General features: G+C 44.5%; 2 protein-coding genes and 2 long non-coding RNA genes across 9 annotated transcripts in view; 3 read left to right on the forward strand and 1 right to left on the reverse strand.

The window, feature by feature from the left end:
• Positions 1–3739: 3739 nt before the first annotated feature.
• LOC125705917 (uncharacterized) lies at positions 3740–5549 on the forward strand. Its single transcript, XR_007381766.1, has 2 exons — positions 3740–3879; positions 4932–5549. It is a non-coding gene; the product is annotated as an uncharacterized LOC125705917 (long non-coding RNA).
• Positions 5492–13234, reverse strand: LOC125705918 (uncharacterized). 2 transcript variants are annotated; one of them, XR_007381768.1, is made up of 2 exons: positions 13214–13234; positions 5492–6497 (listed from the first exon to the last, which is right to left on the reverse strand). It is a non-coding gene; the product is annotated as an uncharacterized LOC125705918 (long non-coding RNA). The 2 variants fall into 2 exon arrangements; XR_007381767.1 differs by lacking the exon at positions 13214–13234 and adding an exon at positions 12442–12692.
• Positions 13235–13342: 108 nt separating this feature from the next.
• LOC125705916 (dispanin subfamily A member 2b-like) lies at positions 13343–14856 on the forward strand. Its single transcript, XM_048972267.1, has 2 exons — positions 13343–13639; positions 14349–14856. The coding sequence occupies exons 1-2, from the start codon at positions 13439–13441 to the stop codon at positions 14541–14543; spliced, it is 396 nt and encodes a 131-aa protein (XP_048828224.1). The 5' UTR covers positions 13343–13438; the 3' UTR covers positions 14544–14856.
• A 5815-nt stretch (positions 14857–20671) lies between these two features.
• LOC125705914 (dispanin subfamily A member 2b-like) overlaps positions 20672–22656 on the forward strand; it is a 48352-nt gene continuing 46367 nt past the window's right edge. Inside the window, exon 1 of one of the 5 annotated variants that reach the window (XM_048972264.1) lies at positions 20672–21513. In XM_048972264.1, the coding sequence (XP_048828221.1) occupies positions 21304–21513 (210 nt within the window). In that variant the 5' untranslated portion in view covers positions 20672–21303. The remainder of the gene's footprint in view (positions 21514–22656) is intronic. The other 4 variants (XM_048972266.1, XM_048972265.1, XM_048972263.1 and 1 more) reach the window with 4 other exon arrangements.

Here is a 22656-nt window from a genome sequence, read left to right on the forward strand (position 1 = left end):
GGGCAACGACAGTTAGGACGGGGGGGGGGGGGGGGGGGGGGGGGGGGTGCGAGTAAACGGCCGCCTCATAGCCAGGGGTGTTCGGTAGACGGGAAAAGCAGAGTCCTCATAGTGCCAGATAGGCCTTGGACTTTCCTTTCAGAGTGGTTATGCAAAAGATTAGCCAGGGTGAAAGCTTCAACCCTGGGGGAGGGTTCTAACCTTGTCTCTCTTTTGTGTGTTTTGTTTGTGTATTTTAAGTAAGCGGCGTAGCCAGTTAGTGGTCTGGACGGGATTAGAGGAGGTACTGCTCACGTATCTCCTGCCTGTGCCAGATGTATGGGATTTATTGTGCATTGTAGTGCTATCGGTGTGCTGTGCCGTAACTGGGATGTTGCGTCGTGCGAGATTCACTGTGTGGTAACGTGCGTCCATACGCACTTGCAAGGGATGGTTTGCTATGGGGAGATAGTTGTGCCTCTTTGTGAACCCAGACCCGACCCGATGGGTCGCTGCACTGAATTATATTTAACAAAACTATTTTAGTAATTGTAGCTGACGTCCTGTGATGATCTACTTCTCCCTTATAGCCTCTGACGCTACTTTAGATTTATTACAATATGTCGTTATTCACAAAGACAGCGCAGACGATGCACCGGGTAAGCTGCCGTTTTGGGAGCCCAGCTGCCTATCTGCAAGCCCAAGAAAAGCGGTGGAACTGAGACAGAGCAGGACCTGCAGGATTCGGTGTTCAGAGGTCTGCACCGGAGGGCACTGCAGGACACGATCCCGAAGCCAGTGAGAAGCAGGCTAAGGCAAGTGGTGGGGCTTATTACTATGCCTGAGGAGCAGCTGATCCATGCTATTGACTTGTACAGAGAGGAGGAGGACTCTGCTGAAGAGCATGAGAGGGAGATGATGAAGAAATTGAGTCACCGGCAAAAAGAAAAAAGTCCAGGCACCAGTGGTCTCTCCGGAGCCAAGCCCCCCGGGGCAGCCTGTGGACAGCCAACAGTCTCCTGTCACTGGAGCTCCCTAGGACACTAATTGGCCTCTGGGTCCTAATTGGAACAGAGTGAGTAGATGGGGGTTTCCTAAGAGGGCACCCATTTACTCACAAATTTGATGATCCTAGATCTTGGGGAGACTGGGGAACAGGCTGATTCAGCTGGTGTGCTGGAGCTGTGATCAGCCTGGACACACCTGTCCAACCTGCATGTTCCAGAATCTTGTTTAGTAGAAGTTCAGATAGGGAGAAAAAATGTAAATATGCCCACACTAACTAAATCTTAGAACAGTAGGGAGCATTTACACAGGAATGATATGGCAGCAGCCTAAATTGGACACAGGACAAACGTAGTAGTTTGGGGTCGGCTGATAGATTCGCCACCTGGCCGAGAGAAAGACAGGATGCCCATGACGGCAGATGAGATAATCTTAGGCCCTGAGGGAGTCGCCATTCAGATACGGAGGAGGGGAACAGTGGGAGGATGTACAACATACCGGACGGGGAGCCCCACACAGCTGTGGCTTTTAATCAGCCCACGCTAGATGTGGGAGAAAGCAGGTGGTTTGGACGGTGAGAGAACCCGAAGGAGTGCAGGCAGCGACAGGAGAGAAGTTGGTGGGAGTCAGTGGAGTGCAGAGAGTGTAGGAGGATTCAGAGGTTTGTGGCTGTGGAGCATGATAGGAGTGCAGTGTGAAGGGAAATGAAGTGCAGAGGAATGCTAGCAGGAGAAGCGCTAGAGGGGCGTGGATCGTAGACCTGGAATATGGAAGTAGACCTGGTGACATCAGCTAAATCAGGAATAAGGGAGACAATAGATGGGTTACTGCAGGTAGAGGGTGATACCTGCAACACCTCCCTACTGGCTGGCCCAAAGGCAGGAGGCCAAATGTGGAGGTTAGTTTATGATTTGTGTGCAGCAAAATAGTTAGTGGAGGATCAATCAGCAGAAGAACCCAATCCACACACCCTACTAACAAATATGCCTCCCAGTGCAAAGTGGTTTACAGTATTGGATTTGTTGTTGGTATTTTTCAGTGTGTCCCTAGCAGAACAGTCACAGTTTTTGTTTGCATTCACCTATATGGGTCAGCAGTACATCTACACGAGGATGTGGCAGGGATGTGACCACTTGCTTAGGGCAGATTTGGATGGGTTGATTTTATGAAGCACGGTGATACAGTATGTGGGTGATCTGCTCTGTGCTGACACACAGTTATATACAGATACTGAAGCTGCCGTTACTGAAGGGTCTTAGCGAAATGGGGAGGCTTGAGGCACCCAAAGGTGAGCTGCAGTAATGTTGAAAACAGGCTGCATACTTGGGGTGTGAGTTCAGTCACGGGAGGGGGCCCTTATGAGGCCTCTGTGTGGAAACAAAGGGGGACGCTAAGGACGCTGATTCACAACCATGATGGATTTTCGGTTGTGTCTCTGTTGGTGGTTGACACTTTGATAATGAATGTGCAGGGACTGGCACTCCCCCCTTGCGCAACGGTCTACGGGAAAAAAAACAAGGTTTATGAGTTGTACATGGGGTGTCTAACTCAAAAAGGCAGAGCTATTTTCAAACAGGAAAAGGGGAAAGCTCAGACAGTAGGACAAGACACAGAGCAGGACCAGCCAGTCGCCTCCCCAGAAGAGAGAGTGCAGCTCTGAGTGTTAAATCACAGATGTTTCAGGATGAGGTGGCAAGAGATGCAGGTCAGCATGTGCAGCAAGTTGAAGCTGCCAAGGTTTGCTACAGAAGCAAGTGATTCGCCTGAGTTCACCAAAAGAGGAGGTCGCGCCACAATTTTGTTTGGACGAGGGACCAAACGGTAAAAGAGATGATTGACAAACTCATCATCTAGGGTTGTGGATCAAGGGAGAAACAACGATGGTGAATGGCTGAAGAAAGATGATGCTTAAGTGATGAGATATTACTACATGATAAGAAAATGTATAAAAATTAGTGTAAAAAAGTACTGAACACACTCCTGCAGGGTGTCCAGCCTTGGCTGTAACTTCGCTCTTACAATAAAGACTGAATCTGAAGATCTACATAACGTTACAGCAAACTACAGCAACCAAATATACATTATAACAAGAAGGAGCTTTAATAAGAATAAGGTAACATATCTCCTCCACTTTCACAGGCGACTGCAAAAGCTCCGCAAAAGAATATCTGATTGGACGAATGAAATAAATGTGATTGGCAGATTCAGATGGCGCTGGCTGAAGTTGAGCAATTTGTTGGGCAGAGCTGAAATTTCGTTGGACAGAGCTGAAATTTCGGTGGACATTGCCCACCCTACCCACTTCTAGATCCGGCCGTGGGGGGGGGGGGGTGTGTGCAAATTCCGCTCCCTACGGCGGAGACTCAAAGCCTGCATGATCCCAGAGGTAACGGGGCAAACCACGGCGCCACCCTCGGTCAAGTGAAAAGAAACGCAAACGCAGTGGGACAAATTAGCGACGATTTTTTTTTTTAATATTTAAAAATGAGTCGGGACAGTTTTTTTTCTACCTTTGGCTGGGTGGAACCTGAAAGTTGATTTAAGTACTGCCCTCATATCGTTATTGGCTTAAAATGCAAACACGCCCCCTTTCCTGAATACCAAAGAGCTGGATGCGTATTATTACACTGAGAAATAACACGCACTTTGTATTTCAATCCAAGACCACCTCTCTTCCCCAGCGAGATTACTACTAGGTCTGACGGTCAGTACCGACCAGAGTTCCTACAGATGGAGGGCGCTAAGTATGAGCAGAGCAATATTGCTGGAAACCAGATTGGGTTGCGGATGTCATCTGCCCCCCCACCGCGGGATCATATCCTTTGGTCTTTGTTCAACTTTGTCCACTGTAATCCGTTTTGTCTGGCATTAGTGGCCGTTTACTACTCTGTCAGGGTGAGTGAGCTTAATTTTTCCATCCGTAGCTATGAAAATTTATATATTGTCTAATCGTCTCTTACATGCAGTGAAACAATTAAATAGGTGTTTTTATAAACTACTGCAGCCAACCCATTTATCCAAAAAAATCTTCTACTGGCTTTTCCATTTGAATATTTTCCAAATGTATTTTGGGATGAAGTATCCTGCACTGCAGAACTACAGCTGTGTTTTTGAGAATGTTTATTTTATAAAAATCATGTCAACCCAAGGTTTATCTACATGATAAGATGAGATTAAACTTGCTGAGGAGAAATTTCTTTGTCCAGTAGTACTGAAAAGGGATGTGAAAAGGGATATCGTAGGCAAAAATAAATACAACGAAGAATAAATATATAATTTAAAATCAGTAGTAAAAATAAATTTAAAAATAAAAAAATTACTTGTGCAAATGGCATTTGTGCAAATGGAATATGTACAGCCAATGTCCCGTCAGAATACAAGTGCCTTTAGAGGATGTGATATTGTACAGGCATTCGGTAACAAAGATCATCTGTTCATCTGCTCATTTTTTTGTCTTTTGGGGGCAATAAGCAAGGTCTTAGAAATTTCAGGCTCTCTCACAAAATGTCACCCTGGGCCCCTCGCTAGGGTTGTTATGGAGGAATTTGCTGAGGGAGGGGGTGGGATCTACAATTTGAGGTCCTGAAGCATATCCATGTACGACGTCCAGTGCTCCTGGAGATGCCTCTAAAAGTGCTACTTACCGCTCATTATGTCAGCCATGTTTTTCAGATTTGGGCACATAATTTTAGCTAAGGTTTGATTATGAAGCTTTATCTGAACTGAAGTCAAACAGCGATGTTTTGTTGCTTTTAACTTATCTTGACAATGTACCACAATCTGGAAAACTAATAAACCCATCGCAGAAACACAGATCATTGAGTTTTCTGGCAAAAGTAAACATAAGTATTACCTGGCTAACATTGAACACATCCCTTTCCTCAGGGGTGTAGACCACCGGACATGATTTACCCTTGATTTTGTGTTTTTATGACCCCCTCATTCAGGCCAGAGACCGGAAGGTGCTGGGCGACCTGGAAGCCGCCCGGGAGTATGGATCTAAGGCTCGCTGCTTTAATGCCATCGCTCTTGGTATCTCTGTGGCTTCATTGATCATCACTCTTATATTTGTGGGCATAGCCATAAATTCAGGACCACGTCATTAGAATCGTGATGGGTAGAAGGAGAGAGCGTTTTCCTCCTATCCCTTATGACCTCGGAGCAAAGATATGCTGTGCTGGCTACGGAACGAAATCAGTAAAAATGCATCGGAAATTTGAGAGGGATCCATGTGACCACGTCAGAATCATGGACTGATTGGCTTCCACCTGAGGGGACACGTTTATAATTAAGGCACCCTTGTAAACCGGGGTCTGAAGATTTCTGATGACCATATTCTATTGTAAACAGAATACTTAGTCTAATATGTACCTGCCTTTAACTCATATAGCTTATTTTTTGTCAGTTTGACATCCTTGTATTCAATTTTGTATCACATTTGCTTGTTTAATGATATAGCATGAAATGTTTATATAGAAGCAAATACATTTAAGTTTTGGTACAAAGCTTCTTTTACCGTGATTTAATTAAATACATCTGAATAAACAGCAGAGTATTTATACAAAGTCTGTGTTCACAATCTGTTATTCTTGGAATCTCTACATTGATAATTAGTACACATTAACCCTTCGTTTGACTGCTGTCCACCTTAGTGTCTCCCGTGAAATTCACGTGACAGTGGGCGATTGCGCCATTTTCCTGAAGTCAGTCATATCACGAGAAGCTGGGATGATGAAAGTCAATGTTGCATGTAACAGTCACAGGTATACCTAACTGATTAGAAGTGATCCAGAGCCACTTGAGATACATAATAAATGAAATACAACATTACTTGCACTTTTTCAGCTAGAGGCTAGCAGCTAGCGGCTAATTGCCATAACCAAAAGTAAGAAAACCCTTTAAAGGACAACACACAACTGCTAAGTCATGTGGCTCAACGGGCTAAGCCTCTGTGAGCGGAAAGATCCCGGTTTGAGCAAGGCTTTAACAGCATAAGCTCTTGAGTAAAGACCCTTAACCCCCAGCATCCTGGGCAGCTCTGCAGATTACTGCCCTTCACTGCCAAGCTTGCTCTCACCTATATGTATGTGAGGGGGAGCAAGACGGGCAAGATGAGGAGATAATTTCCCTGCTCAGGATCAATGAAGTGTCATACGAAAGTAATACAGATGATAGAAGAGGCCCCTTATGCATTGCTATCCAAAGGAAAGTCCAGCATGTAGGATTATATAACAAATAGTGGAAGTAGTGAAGCAAATGGCGTAAATAGTTATGAGTGATACATGAACACTGTGGATAACAATACATTAGACAATTTATACAGGAATGTCACAATATTTCAACATTATTATTCATATTTGGTTTATCCAGGCAAAAGTTAAATTTAAGGCAAAGTAATATCTTCCATGATTTACTATATATCGACTGAGTTCAGGTGTGATTAGATGATGAGACCCTTGAGGGAAAAGCGGTCCACAAGGGGTGGTCTGGTATGGTCCTTTTGAGCGTGGAGCCTGAAGGGAAGTAGAGAAGGGGAATTCAGGGTTCAGAAGTTTACTGCCAGAGCTGATGCAATCATAAATATCATTTACATATTTATCAGGTGCTTTTGTCCTAAGTGATGTACAAGTGAGGCAAGTAGCTTCCAATGGGTGTTCGTGAAAAGCATCAGTGGTACTGGAGCAAGAGCTGCACGGCAACTTCCAACAAAGTAAGAACCTAATAAAATTATTCAAGGACCAGTAAGTGCAAGATTATCTATGGTGTTTTGCGACAATATTCAATAAATAAATAAGTGCCATCCATCCATCCATCCATCATCTTCCGCTTAATCCGGGGTCGGGTCACGGGGGCAGCAGTCTCAGCAGGGAAGCCCAGACTTCCCTCTCCCCAGCCACTTCATCCAGCTCCTCTGGGGGGATCCCGAGGCGTTCCCAGGCCAGCCGGGAGACATCTCCAGCGTGTCCTGGGTCTTCCCCGGGGTCTCCTCCCAGTGGGACATGCCCAGAACACCTCCCCAGGGAGGCGTCCCAGAGGCATCCTAATCAGATGCCCGAGCCACCTCATCTGGCTCCTCTCAATGCGGAGGAGCAGCGGCTCTACTCTGAGTCCCTCCCGAATGACTGAGCTCCTCACCCTATCTCTAAGGGAGAGCCCAGCCACCCTACGGAGGAAACTCATTTCGGCTGCTTGCACCCACAATCTCGTTCTTTCGGTCACTACCCATAGCTCATGACCATAGGTGAGGGTAGGAACGTAGATCGACTGGTAAATCGAGAGCTTTGCCTTTTGGCTCAGCTCTCTCTTCACCATGACAGACCGATGCAGCGCCCGCATGACTGCTGACGCCGCACCGATCCGCCTGTCGATCTCCCGCCCCATCGTTCCCCCACTCGTGAACAAGATCCCGAGATACTTAAACTCCTCCACTTGGGGGAGGACCCCATCCCCAACCCGGAGAGAGCATTCTCACCCTTTTCCGGCTGAGAACCATGGTCTCGGTTTGGAGGTGCTGAATCTCATCCCAGCCGCTTCACACTCGGCTGCGAACTGCCCCAGTGAGAGCTGAAGGTCAGAGTCCGATGAGGCCAACAGAACCACATCATCTGCAAAAAGCAGAGACCTAATCCTGAGGTCACCGAACCGGACACCCTCAACGCCCTGGCTGCGCCTAGAAATTCTGTCCATTAAAGCTATGAACAGAATCGGTGACAAAGGGCAGCCCTGACGGAGTCCAACCCTCACCGGAAACAAGTCCGACTTATTGCCGCCCATGCGGACCAGGCTCTGGCACCTGTCATACAGAGACCGAACCGCCCTTAAAAGGAAGCCCGGTACCCCATACTCCCGGAGCACCCCCCACAGGACTCCCCGAGGGACACGGTCGAATGCCCTCTCCAAGTCCACAAAACACATGTAGACTGGTCGGGCAAACTCCCATGAACCCTCCAAAACCCTGCTGAGAGTATAGAGCTGATCCACTGTTCCACGGCCAGGGCGAAAACAACACTGCTCCTCCTGAATCCGAGGTTCGACAATCCGGTGGACCCTCCTCTCCAGGACCCCCGAATAGACCTTACCAGGGAGGCTGAGGAGTGTGATCCCCCTATAGTTGGAGCACACCCTCCGGTCCCCTTTCTTAAAGAGGGGGACCACCACCCAGGTCTGCCAGTCCAGAGGCACTGCCCCCGATGTCCACGCGATGCCGCAGATGCGTGTCAGCCAGGACAGCCCCACAGTATCCAGAGCCTTGAGGAACTCCAGGCGAATCTCGTCCACCCCCGGGGCCCGGCCACCAAGGAGCTTTTTGACCACCTTAGTGACCTCCGCCCCAGAAATAGGCGAGTCCACCCCCAAGTCCCCACACTCTGCTTCCATATCGGAAGGCGTGTCGGTGGGATTGAGGAGGTCTTCGAAGTACTCCCTCCACCGACCCAAAACGTCCCGAGTTGAGGTCAGCAGCGCACCATCCCCACCATAAATAGTGTTGATGCTGCACCGCTTTCCCGCCCGGAGCCGGCGGATGGTGGACCAGAATCTCCTCGAAGCCGTCCGGAAGTCGTTCTCCATGGCTTCACCAAACTCCTCCCACACCCGGGTTTTTGCCTCAGCGACCGCCAAAGCCGCATCCCCTTGGCCTACCAGTACCTGTCAGCTGCTTCTGGAGTCCCACAGGCTAAAAAGGCCCGATAAGACTCCTTCTTCAGCTTGACGGCATCCCTTACCACCGCTGTCCACCAGTGGGTTCGGGGATTGCCGCCGTGACAGGCACCGACCACCTTACAGCCGCAGCTCCAGTCAGCCGCCTCCACAATGGAGGCACGGAACATGGCCCATTCGGACTCAATGTCCCCCGCCTCCCCCGGGATATGGGAGAAGTTCTGCCGGAGGTAGGAGTTGAAACTCTCCCTGACAGGGGATTCCGCCAGACGTTCCCAGCAGACCCTCACTATACGCTTGGGCCTGCCAGGCCTGGCCAGCTTCCTCCCCCACCAGCGGAGCCAACCCACCACCAGGTAGTGATCGGTTGACAGCTCCGCCCCTCTCTTCACCCGAGTGTCCAAGACATGCGGCCGCAAGTCCGACGACACGACTATAAAGTCGATCATCGAACTGCTGCCAAGTGCACATATGATCATCTGCTGCTGCTGATCATCCTGGTGCCAGGTGCACATATGGACACCCTTATGCTTGAACATGGTGTTCATTATGGACAATCCGTGATGAGCACAGAAGTCCAATAACAAAACACTGCTCGGGTTCAGATCGGGGGGGCCGTTCCTCCCAATCACACCCCTCCAGGTCTCACTGTCATTGCCCACGTGAGCATTGAAGTCCCCCAGCAGAACAAGAGAGTCCCCAGGAGGAGCGCTCTCCAACACCCCTTCCAAGGACTCCAAAAAGGGTGGGTATTCTGAACTGCCGTTTGGCGCAAACAACAGTCAGAACCCGTCCCCCCACCCGAAGGCGAAGGGAGGCTACCCTCTCGTCCACTGCGGTAAACCCCAATGTACAGGCACCCAGCCTGGGGGCAATAAGTATGCCCACGCCCGCTCGGCGCCTCTCCCCGCGGGCAACTCCAGAGTGGAAAAGGGTCCAACCCCCCTCAAGGAGACTGGTTCCAGAGCCCAAGCCGTGCGTCGAGGCGAGTCCGACTATATCTAGCCGGAACTTCACAACCTCGCGCACCAGCTCAGGCTCCCTCCCCATCAGAGAGGTGACATTCCATGTCCCTAGAGCTAGCTTCTGTAGCCGAGGATCGGACCGCCAAGGTCCCTGCCATTGGCCGCCGCCCAGATCACATCGCACCCGACCCCTATGGCCCCTCCCATGGGTGGTGAGCCCATTGGAGGGGAAAATAAATAAGTGATTAAATGATTATTCAAATAACGGAGAAATCCGAAATGAATAAGAGTAACATTAGAGATGCAACAATTTCAATTTTCTTGGCCGATCCCAATTTCCGTTTTTTTTCCCAACAGATTTAAATAACAAAACAAATGTCAGTCACATAGCCTTTAAACAAGTATGTTTAAATTCACTAGATAACACGACATTGACTTTTTCCTATTTTTTTATTAGTCTTTAAATAAAAAGCTCTAAATAAAACTGAAGAATACAAATTTCTTCCAAATAATAGGTGCAGGGCAATATTATTAATACCAATATGGCATGTTATGCGCACACAATTTTTACATTGCTAGTAAGCTTGAATAAGATCAGACTTTTTCATACCTTCATACTGTACGGACATTATAGCTCAGGGGGTTAAAGTTTCGCTAAAACATTTTTACTCTGTCATAGGAAAAAACCGTGGCTAGCTTTGCAATGTTAATTATTATTCCTTTCCAAGATTACCTAGTATATGTTTAATAATCAGTTTAAAGTTTACCTCCGATGTCTCACCGCGTTTTCGTATTTTGGGCTTTACGTGTATTATAAATTGCAAGCTTTGCGTCGTGTTCATTCACAGTGAAGATCTTCGAAGTTAAAGACGCGTTAGCGTGCGACTGTGAGTGCGCATGCGTAAAGCGGGCCAGTTCGGTATCGGAAATACACGAGACAGTGGGCACCAGAACTTTTTCCAAAGGTTAAATAAAATAACATCTATTAAATATCTGTAATAGATTCTCCTCGTTTGCTTCGCCAACCATTTTCAATTGAGTTTTTTTTACCAGTCTAATCGTTGGAGGCCATGCGCGATGCTGCATCATCACCGACTATGCAGCGCCTACGTAGAACATGCCTTGTTATGAAATTGATTGATTGGCTAAAGACATAGTGTACATTCTTTGAGCGTATTTCTTTAGTTACAAAGACACCATTATAGTCTCTTTCTGTTAATCTTTCTATTAATCGCCTATAGCTCTGACTGAAGATGAGTGTTATATCCGCACATATCCTAAAGGGGGTAAGGAGCACATTCTGATCACAGCGCATTCCTGCACCCACCACACTACAAACCACATCAGGGATGATAACCTGAGTGCAGTCATGTGGCAGGAGATACCTCAGCTCCACACCTGTCTGAATGGACCAGTGTGACTTTTTTTCCGGTGGCTGGAGTGCCAATCCTGCCGCCAACCAGATAATTTCCCTAGAAGTTGGAGGACCTCCTTACAGGGCATATGCTTAAAGGGGTCGAATAAAATTCGTTTTTTTTTCAGGGAAGATGATCTGGTCCCGGGAAATCCTGGACGTCTGACAACCCTAGTTATTGATCACCATCCTCACAGAACACATATTCACACATAAAAACAGGTACATCTTTTCAACCGCCAGACCGACGTATCACAACAGCAATACACGAGACACCCCCATAAAAAGAACAAGCATATCTCTGAAACACCAAAAACCCATGAACTCAACATTGCCCGTCCCGAATAATCATACTACACAGCAAGGGGGAGGGGGTGCACACACGCCACTATTTACAATGCATAATATCAAACGCTGCACAAGACTCTATGGTACAACACAACTGACGCCCACTACACGCAGCTATGATTTACACGGCTGGCACCGGACCAACATACCCCCAAGCCTTAGAATATCTACAATTTAAAACTTTCTATGCGCTAACTACGTATAAAACATGCAAACTAGACACACAGCTAGGGGTAACGTTTATAATATACAGTTTCCTGACATGCAAATCATGAATTTTTTATCCAGCTTTCGCAAGAGCTTCACGCCTTGCAGCTTCAATGGAAAAACAAGAAACCCAGACATTGCGCAACTTCAGGGCTATTGGAGATTTTGCTATCTGGATTGTTTGTCATGGTCTTTTTTATTTTGTTCGAGCATCAAAGCAAGGAACTTGCTGATGTTTGTCACTTTATACTTTACAGTAAAAACAATCTTAAATGTTATTGGCGCTCTTGATAAATCGATGTTCAATGACTATGTGTATCATAAGTGTAAAATTGTGTATCGCTGACGAATACAGAATTTCAGAAATATACGCAGGTTAACACTAAAAGTTCCCTGGGGACATTCTGTGATTCTGAAATGTTTAATTAACTGATCTTATTGAAGACTACCTAAACGACATAATAGCGAATATGAAGCGAATAAGAGTCAAATATGGGAATAAATTGCTTAAATAATGAATATGCTGCTGGTTATCTCTGACTTATCGAGAAATTGATAGTTAACGTACTGGTCCCATGCTCGGTTGGTGTATTTCATACACGTATTATCTTTATTCATGATTTGTGCTAGAATAATAAACTACTAAGTAAGCCCATTCAACAAAAGGGTAACTCGTCAATTACAACGAAACAAGCTCAATGTACATTAATGTGATAAAACAATTATCAAGTTTAACCAAATTTCGCTCACTGCACATTACATGATTAAAAATGTAAACGGAAACCAAACGCAAACCTTACACTTTGTGCATTAAACCTCATCTTCTCCGTTAAGGACCCATTATAAACAAACGTGAAAACTAACGTTAACATTACGTAGGTCCCCTTCATGCCGCCAAGACAGCTCTGACCATCTACAGGTGTTTGCTGTTTCCAGGCCATATGGTGGGATTTTGAGAAGTAGCCTACTTGGGGTTGAAATTTTGTCAGGACGCGAAAACACCGTGTATCCTATAACAGAAAGGTGCATCAGGCTGCCAAATGTGTCTATCTGTGAGGAAAGTATGTGTAAATATTCATTACAGGCAATTCGGGGGCCTCCGATAAAATGTCAATTTGCCCCCCCTCCCCCCGCCGCCTCCGCCTCCGCCTCCGCCTCCGCCAAGATGGGGCGAGCTTGCCGGATGATGGCTTTCAGCTGCAGCCATGATAAGAGGATAATTTCTGGGATTCCTCTTCTGACCCCAGTGTAGCACCCGAGCCGACCAAGGCACCGCGGGAGCAGAGAGGAACAGGGAGACTTACTTGTCGGGGAAGACACGCTTTTTAATAACAGTCCTTAAAAAGACCATAACAAACACCCAACGAGCACCGACCGAAACACACGGATTGGAAACACAAGGTTGTCAGACGCCAAACTGCAAGATCCACACACGGCGGGAGATTTACACAAGCTAAAGACCGATCATTGCTTTAACCGTTTCCATTTCTTTCAGATGAAAAACAGAACGTGCGAATGTGAGAGGTAGTGAAATAGATAAAATAGGCGTATAATTTATTTTTGGAACTTAACCAACTCCTCCCCAAAGCCCCCAGCCTTCCGTGGCCCCGAGAGAAAACACGCGACGGAGGGGTACCTTATATAGTCTTGAGCCAGTGAAGCTCGTTATATTTATTTATTTATTGTGTCCGTTGGGTGGGTGCACATGCAGGCTATTGTCCTGCATTCCCTCATTGGCTTAAAAATTCCAGCACGCCCCTTCCTCATTACCAAAGGGTTGGTGGAGCATTAAGAAAGTAAGAGATATCACGCATTTTGTATTCTAACCCAAGACAAACTCTTCACCAGCGGAATTATTATTATGTCCAACGCGCAGTACCGACCAGAGGTTTTACCGATGCAGGGCGCTAAGTATGAGCAGAGCAATATTGCTGGAAACCAGATTGGGTTGCGGATGTCATCTGCCCCCCCACCGCGGGATCATATCCTTTGGTCTTTGCTCAACTTTGTCTACTGTAATCCTGTATGCCTGGGGCTCGTAGCTCTTTACTACTCTATCAAGGTGAGCGAGTTTCATTTCTTCCATCGACATCTGTGAAAAAAAAACAATTGGCTATATTTATGCAACTCTGAAAGTTCAACACAATCAAACAGTTATTTGCCTTTTTATATGTGTGCGTGTTTTTACAAATCTCCACAACCAACATTTCTATCCTAAGAGAATGGTATTTTTCCACGGTTACAAAGCTGGAATATTTTCTAAATTCTTTTATTCCGCTTTACTGACCTAGACCACCACTCTCCAGGGACACTTAAGTTCATTGTTGCTGTTTAAAGACTTATTTATAAATTGACTAAGACTCAGGAATCAATTCGATTACATGTTTTTTTTTGTGATCTGTAACGTGTTTTTCACGGGTTTGATAAATCATTATAGGCCGTATCGCTTGTTATTACTATATATATATATATATATATATATATATATATATATATATATATATATATATATACACACACACTTGGGTAAATAACTTTAAAGACGTTTTAACTGGTTAATACTGAATAGATATCCTTTATGCATATCTTAAGGGCATGGGCGTCGCCGTCATTAAATTCGAGGAGGATGTGCCCCCCTCACATTTCAACCCTAACACTAAACCTAACACTGCCCCCCCCCCCCCCCCGGCACATTCAGAATGCTTCAGACGCCCCTGCTCAAGGGTATAGGCTGCCTAATACGATTTTCGCTTTTTGTCCCCCTCATTCAGGCGAGGGACCGAAAGATGCTGGGGGACATGGAAAGTGGCCGGCTGTACGGATCTAAAGCTCGCTGCCTTAACATCGTCTCACTCTGCATCACCGTGTTTTCCCTGCTTGTGATCATTGTCATTCTTTGCGTTAGTCTAACGACAGTTGCCCAAGCATACGAAGAAGTGATCAATCAGATCAAACAGAATGATTAGAAAGAGATTACATTTACTTACCGCTCGATCATTAAAACGGAGCAAAGATATATAACTATCAAATGCTATTGTAAACAGAATATTTAGTCTCATAATATTGTACCTACTTTAAATATATTCAGCCTATTTGTTTTGTTTCACGTAGTTACTTTTATTCAGGTTTGTAGCCTGTCATATTCGCCTGTTTAAAGATAAGGCATGCAATGTTTATATAAAAGCAAATATACTTAAGGTCCAGTACACAGACCTTACGTTTCTCTTATTATGATTTTATTAGATAAATATGAATAAACAGCAGAGTACACATACAAAATCCGTGTTAACAATTTGTTATTGGAAGAATCTTTATTAACAACACACATTAACCCTCCGTTTGGCTGCCATCCACCCTGGAGTTCGCCCCGAAGTGTATTAAGAAAAACTGAAACGGTGAAAATCATTCTCATAATCACAGCCGGGGCGTCGAAAATAGGGGGGTATCGATAGATCCCACCCGCCCCCCCAGTTCCTTTGTGAAACTGCATCCTAAACAGTGTCAATATTATTTTAAATTATGAAATCTTGATTAAAAATTCTTTTATGTGCATGCTCGTTGGAAATTCGCCCACCCCTCATGTCAGACTCCTTCCGACGCCACTGATCACAGGTAAACGGAACCTTAACTTGAGTTAAACATTGGTAAATTTCAGCTATCGGTTAATTATACTTTCACTTGGGATATTGCGATAACCGAAAGTAAAATGAGCACTTAAAGAATAAAACGCGTGTAGGCTATTACGAAATCTTAAATCGAAGAGCCCCCCTATATGCTTTGGGTCCGGTAAAATCATGGACACCCAGTTACTCACCAAAAATATCGGCACCATTCCAAAGGTTTGTTTAGTTCTGTCAGATATGAAAATTGATACGGACATTCCGTGTTCTGGAATGAAATTAGTTTTTTTTCCCAGAACAAACGTCCAAAATCTGGGGCGCATGGTCCCAGGGAATTCTGGACGGGTGGCAACCCTACTGGATGATACATCGCCGTACACAATAAACTCGAGGATATAGGCCTATATAATGATTGAAGGACAGAAAAGGGCAAAACGTGCCCCACATATGTTTAGAAACGGGACACATACAAGGAAAATAGTGTAAGAATATACATCCAGCTTGTAATCAATGTTATGGGTAAAGTATGAGCACCTTCTACAACCATTAATTATAGCAGTCATACAAACCCGTGTTGTTCCACCGTATACATGAATTAAAGCATTTCCACCTCATGATGCATACGTGGTGACTTTTGAATAACTGATGATAGATCCTTGATAACAAAAGTAAAACGAATAAACATAAATTGCAATACAACTGAAAAAGCACACTACACGTATGCCTTTCAGTCCCGCTGCCATCGAATTTGTGATTCTAACCCAGTGTAGGACTGATTTCCCCAGCTCGCTCCTGGAAACCTCTTGGAACAGTGACCCCGACAACGCTCCCTGCCTGCCTGAATCCCTAAATAAAACTCGATTTCCCACCTGTGGCTTCTCGAGCTTCCGTCTCTGACACACCGTTACGTACGCGATCACATTATTAACAGTGGTGCCTGCAGAACATTATGATCGGGGTGGCCAGCAGGGGGCAGCGATATTTATGTGCACAGCTGCGCCGCTCCGAGTTTCTCCTTAGAAAATAATAACCCATATTTAGTTTTTTTTATTATTTTGATGCGAGATGGCGACAGGTGTGGTCACGAATGCATTACGGGCTACCTTAGATCCGCCACAGAACATTAAGCAAATATTATATGAAAGAGATAAACAAGTAATTTATTTATAAAGCACATTTTAATACATCAAGTGTTTAGTAAAGTGCTGTACAACACAGTAAAAAGACATTTCTGCTGCCTTTCTTCCATCAGCATCTGACATTTATGCTGCCTTTCTTCCATCAGCATCTCACATTTCTGCTGCCTTTCTTCCATCAGCATCTAACATTTCTGCTGCCTTTCTTCCATCAGCATCTGACATTTCTGCTGCCTTTCTTCCATCAGCATCTGACATTTCTGCTGCCTTTCTTCCATCAGCATCTGACATTTCTGCTGCCTTTCTTCCATCAGCATCTCACATTTCTGCTGCCTTTCTTCCATCAGCATCTCACATTTCTGCTGCCTTTCTTCCATCAGCATCTGACATTCCCGCTGCCGCTCCGCCCTTGGTGTCTGACTTGCCCACTGTACGATCGCCTATGGCCATCTTCCTGGAGGCCTCATTAGTGGAACCTGTATCTCAAGGTGTCCTGCCAGCTGAACTAGTGGTCCTACTGCCAGCAGTCTGCCTTGCCAAAACTCGTCTTTCCAGACCCTGTGCCTCCAGAGTCCACCTTTCCAATGACTGTTCCGCCAGCTGCTTCCCAAGTGCCTGTTCCGCCAACCACTTCTCAAGCAGTGCCCGCTTAATCAGCTGCATCGACAGAGCACACTCTGGGCCCTGAGGAGGCTGCATAGTGACTACTCTCCTTCACCTGCATTTTCCACCATTGATGATGTAGTCACCCAGAAGTAAGCTCCTATTAGGTACGGCACAAACACTGTAGTGCGAACAGTGTGTTGGCAAACACCTGTGTCATTTAACGATGGGTGGTACAGTGTACTTCCATCCTTCAAACTATGGTTTCGAGAAACAACTGCACAGTTCAAACTACTTAACTTGCTAAGTTAATGCTTTTGGGAAATGCATGCCAGGGGAGCTTACTTGCAGAAATGGAATATCAAGTCAATCTGAGACAAATGGCCTTAATAAACTGGAAAAATTGTGGGCACCTTGGTCGTAAATTGTTCGGGCAAGACAAAGTCACTTAACATATCTAGTTTATCCCGTCACGTTTTAAGTGGTCACAATGTATACGCTATGAAGGACAGAATAGGCCTTGCGTGTGAAACTCTTGGCGCTTCACCACAGGGTGGCAGTCTAGCTTCAGAAGTAAATACGGCCCGTAGAACTGAGAAAAAAACTCTCCTTAAAGGGTAACAGTTTCTTGTAAAAACCCGTTTCACATTTATTGAATATTAATTTGGCGGATTATTTACTTAAATGATAATTGCGGTGATTACATTTCTGAAATTAGGGTCCACGTGAATTCCGCGTTCCAGTTGATGCACTTACCACATATTGCAAAAACAAGGTAATTAGCGTAAGACTTTCCTGCCCTGTTCCGGTTTTCCGTGAAATTCTGCTCCCTTCCCCGAAATGACGTGAATCGTAACGTTACCAACTACTTGACAAGTAAACAGTTTCTCTGTCGTTTCCTTTCTATTAAAATGTTCAGTTAAACCATTTATGCAGCACGTCGCATGTCTATTCCATATTTGTGTATGATTTAAAAATAACTGAAACGATTTAATCGCTGGTAATGTTTGCTGAGAAAAACAAAGCAGAAAACGTTATGCGAGACATCGACTTGATTTTATTTATTCTAATTATAACTTAATTGTATGTAAGTTACTCCTTAAACGTATCAGCTACTGCTGACAATGTTTTTGTACTGATTGAATCATAACCCAGTTGTTAAAACATCGTGCTGAATGGTTTTCTAAAACACGGATACAGAAATTAGGCTACAGGAAACCGAATTCGTGATACAGATCTGTTCACATTGAAATAAGTAGCTGAGTGACTTGCGACCATCAAGTATACGGGTCTGCATAGTTATGAAGGGGGAACCTTTTTAATTTAAGCCTATACAATATATATACACAAAATATTTCATTGCTATACCCACCACCCTTTGCTAAAAAATAAGGACGCTGTACCTCCATATTCATAATACTAGTTAATAGACATGAAATTGTGTATCTGAATGCTATTCTGCAATCTCACATACGTTTTGGCCAAAATGTAGTGGGAAACTCAACATTGCCCGTCCCGAATAATCATACTACACAGCGAGGGGGAGGCTCTAACTACGTATGAAACATGCAAACTAGACACACAGCTAGGGGTAACGTTTATAATATACAGTTTCCTGTCATGCAAATCATGAATTTTTTATCCAGCTTTCGCAAGAGCGTTTCGCCATGCAGCTTTCATGTAAAAACAAGAAACCCACACATTACGCAACTTCAGGGCTATTGGAGATTTCCCGAAATCCAGGATATGCGGTTCACCGTGCTAAAACAGACACGCAGCAGGTCGCAGGTCTGGATCCCAGTACTGATAATACTGCAGGCTACTAGTTTATACACACAAAGCGATGTAACTGTGATTACGTACGAAGGGGCGCTACACCTTCAGCCTCCTCATATCCTGCCCCAAGTTAAACCGCAGCGAGTTACCATGAAAGTCAGCAAAACATTACAGATCAATCCGATTGTGTTGTTTTTTTTAAGATAACACGTAGGCCTACCCTATTTTTCATTTAAAAGAAAGATAATGTGTTAGGAGAAAGCGCCGTAGCTTTCACTCCTACAATCTCCTGTGTGAGGAAGCGCCGCAGCTTACCACTCACACACTTCCATTTCTAGGACCCAGGAATAACGAGACAGCACACGTCTTTCTGTTTTACTTGCGCAAGGGTGCCCACTTCAGGTGCAACAGACAGTATCTGCGCCTCTGTTGAGTGTCACACCGGACAGTCCCTTGGCTTCTTTATTTATAGGGTAGGGGAGGGGTTGCATGGGTCTTGTCTTTAAACTAGTCAATGCTGTGTGAGGCCTCCGTGAAACAGGGTTAATACAAAGCATTACATATCTCAAGGTGGGCCCCCTGCTATGTTGACAGAATCTGTTTCCTTTCTCAAGGTCTCTTATTCCTGCTTCACAACCTGGTAGGCCCCTATGAGGACATCTTGTCTGCAACCCTTTCTGGGCCATGGGTTAGTTGTTAAGGGTTGCGCGTACACATATAGGAGGATAATAATATGATAAAATACACAGATACACTCTAACATAATGCTACATAAATTGATTAATATTACTGCAATTCGCATATAATACATTACGAACAAGGAAAATTATTTTCTCTGGGAAAAAAAACAATTATCTATATCCACAATGTGACGATCGCCTGGGCACGGGTGATCGCTCCGGTAAGCGAGCGAGCAAAGAGCAGGCAGGCATGCAGAAGACGGGACAAACTAGGGGTTATTCCACAGACTCGGGGCAGGAAACATCAGACAATAACTAAGATCAATGACAGACACTAAACTGAGGCAAGACGGGGACTGAAATAGACCAGACAACAGGGTACAACTGGGTAAAATCAGGGAAGCACACGTGGATAATCAGGGGGGCGTGGCACACACGAGGATCGTACGAGCTGGGTGTGACACACAACAGTCTGTTCTACAGACACGGATGTCAACAAATTACCCGATCGACGAACTCATAGTTCAACGCTAGCAAAAATTAAAACATTGCACCGTTATGACAATTAGTCTTACATCATAAATGCACAAACAGACATATTTATTTACACATTTACAGATACGCACGGCGTCACAATATTTTATCAACCCAGTGGACGAATTTGACTTAGTTAAATATCTTCGGAGAGGTTTTTGTGTATCTTTGTTAAGCTTTCAGCTTTATTCTTTTTCAGGGATAATATTTACTGTAAAGTTCATATTTGTCATTTTTATTTTAACCTACATGTAGTATTTTCAACCAAGTAACTGCAAAGTGTGGGTCATATTGTTATTAACTACAAAAATCGACTCGGAAATTCATGGATGGTTTTAATATGGCCCTCTTAGTGGCTGAATTTGACAATCACTGCTTAATTTATAAACTCTGCTTGGCTAAAAAGAGAATGGAGACCTACTTCGACCATGCAGCGTTACAGATGTAACAACGACAATAAGCTATTAATTACTTAAACACGTAACGATGCAATATTTTCGATCAAAACCTGTCAATTACTTCAAAATGTGTAAGACATACTTAGCCTACCCTACTAGATAAATTTAACGATCTAGAAGGTAACCTCGTCTATTTTAGCGGCCAAAAGAAAGGATTTTTCTCCATAGCAATAGACCTAAGCGAAAACACACTGATATAGGCGGATGTTTGTCAAAAGAAAAAGAATGTAAAAAAATCATTATATATATATATATATATATATATATATATCATACAACACAACCGATTGCTTTAATATACATTTATTTAGTTGAGTCTGTGATTCTCAAAAAGGCAAAGTTACCAGCTTTTCCATATACCTGAGTCTCATATCAATTGATACACTTAAGTGTTTGTAAGGTGTGCGCACTGGCTGTATCTCGGAAATCTGGACTATGAGAAGGAGCTCAGAACAGCAACAAAACCCAACAAACGACCAAGTACTTGAAGGTAAAACAAAAGACCATTTTGATGACCTCGGTGCGCGACCAGCTTCTGGATCAGCCTACGGAAGACAGACGGAAGGAACCATTTGTGTTGCCCGTACCGCGGTTCGAGCTCTAATCTAAAAAGCGCGATGCAATATTACAACATTAACCAACACGGTAGACAGTACTAAATATGTTATGCCGCCCTAAACAAACATTTATACAAATGTGGCCTGTAACTTTGGGTTGTATCTGTTATTTTTTACGCATTGGTAAAAGGGAAAAATACTTTTTTTGTTTTGAAGTCTAGGAAATTGAGCTCACCCTCCTTGCGCAATCGGCTGACGCCACATCTCCCTGATTTATAACCAAGGCTGGTGGATTTCAAAGTACGCTTCATTTCTGCGTTTCTTCTCACCTCACGGAAGACCTCTTAGCAGCGGGATTTACTATGGACACCAAGTACCACTCACAGATGTTACCGATGCAAACCAGCAACTACGAGCGGCTGTGTGAACCTGGAAAAAGACCTATGAATCCCCAAGAGCTGCGGAAGGCATCGACCTCCCCACTGCGGGATCACATTCTGTGGTCCTTGTTCAACTTGTTCTACTGTAATCCATGTTGCTTGGGATTCATCGCTCTTTACTACTCTATCAAGGTGAGTGCAATAATCGTAATGTAACGGTTAAACACGTCTTTTTTTACGAACCACCACTGCGGGCTATTTCATTCAAAGTAACTAAGATTATCACAAGTTTATACCCCTGGAGATTTTTTAATTTCGTTTTAAAAGTATCTCGTTTAACTAAACTGCGACAGCGCCTTGTTTGTATAACGTTCTGATTTGCTGTGTTTTAAACTTTGTGAAAACGTATCTTAATTAGTAGTTCATGGATTTTTGGTTGTAAGAAACACAAACACACATATATGGTGTTTAAGTTATACATATACTGTAGTGTTTAATGTTATTTGTTGTAGCCTAAACAGTGGTGTGTGCGTGTCTGTCTGTCGGCCGTTCCGTTATACATTTACATTTACAGTATTTGGCAGACGCCCTTAGCCAGAGTGACTTACATAAGTGCTTTAAGACGCTGCGATGAATTTTTCCAATACTAGCTCAATAAGGCCCCAAGCTATGAATACCATCTATCCGAACACTGTTGAGGAAGTGCAACATTTTTTTTTTGTACACATACACACATACACGGAAAAGAGCTGAGTAAGAATACAGAGTACTACTTCAGATATTTCTGAAAAAGGAAAGTTTTGAGTTGTCGCTTGAAGATAGCCAAGGTTTCCGCTGTTCGGACATCAAGGGGGAGTTCATTCCACCAACTAGATGCCAGGACAGAGAAGAGCCGAGATGTGTGTCGTCCTTGTGCCTTGAGGGGTGGTGGGACCAGTCTAGCAGTGCTGGAGGATCGGAGAGATCGGGGTGCGGTACAGGGTGTGATGAGGTCTTTTAGATAGGATGGTGCCAGACCATCCTACTGTACATTACATTGTGGAGATCCCACAATGTGATAATGTTTTTGGTCCCCACAAGGGAAAATTCCATTTTTATATAAAAACAAACTTAAAATGCCAAAAGAATTGTGTGGTTAGTTATGGTAATGGTTAGGGCTGGGTAGGGGTTAAGGTTACCATTGCTGGGATTAGGGTTTTGTCCATAGAACTGAATGTACACATGGCTCTCTCTCTCTCTCTCTCTCTCTCAGGAAATCAGAGTGAGTTACGTATTTGTAAAATTTAACTACCACCCTCCCCCCGCCCTAAGAACTATAAAAGTACCACAACTGAT

The sequence above is a fragment of the Brienomyrus brachyistius genome, chromosome 13 (genome assembly GCF_023856365.1).
Source record: "Brienomyrus brachyistius isolate T26 chromosome 13, BBRACH_0.4, whole genome shotgun sequence".
Taxonomy (NCBI): Eukaryota; Metazoa; Chordata; class Actinopteri; order Osteoglossiformes; family Mormyridae; genus Brienomyrus; species Brienomyrus brachyistius.

Coding starts and splice junctions, on each gene's coding strand:
- LOC125705916 (XM_048972267.1), top strand. CDS start 13,439: ATGTCCAACGCGCAGTACCGACCAGAGGTTTTACCGATGCAGGGCGCT. Junction 13,640..14,348: donor CTCTTTACTACTCTATCAAG/GTGAGCGAGTTT, acceptor CCCCTCATTCAG/GCGAGGGACCGAAAGATGCT.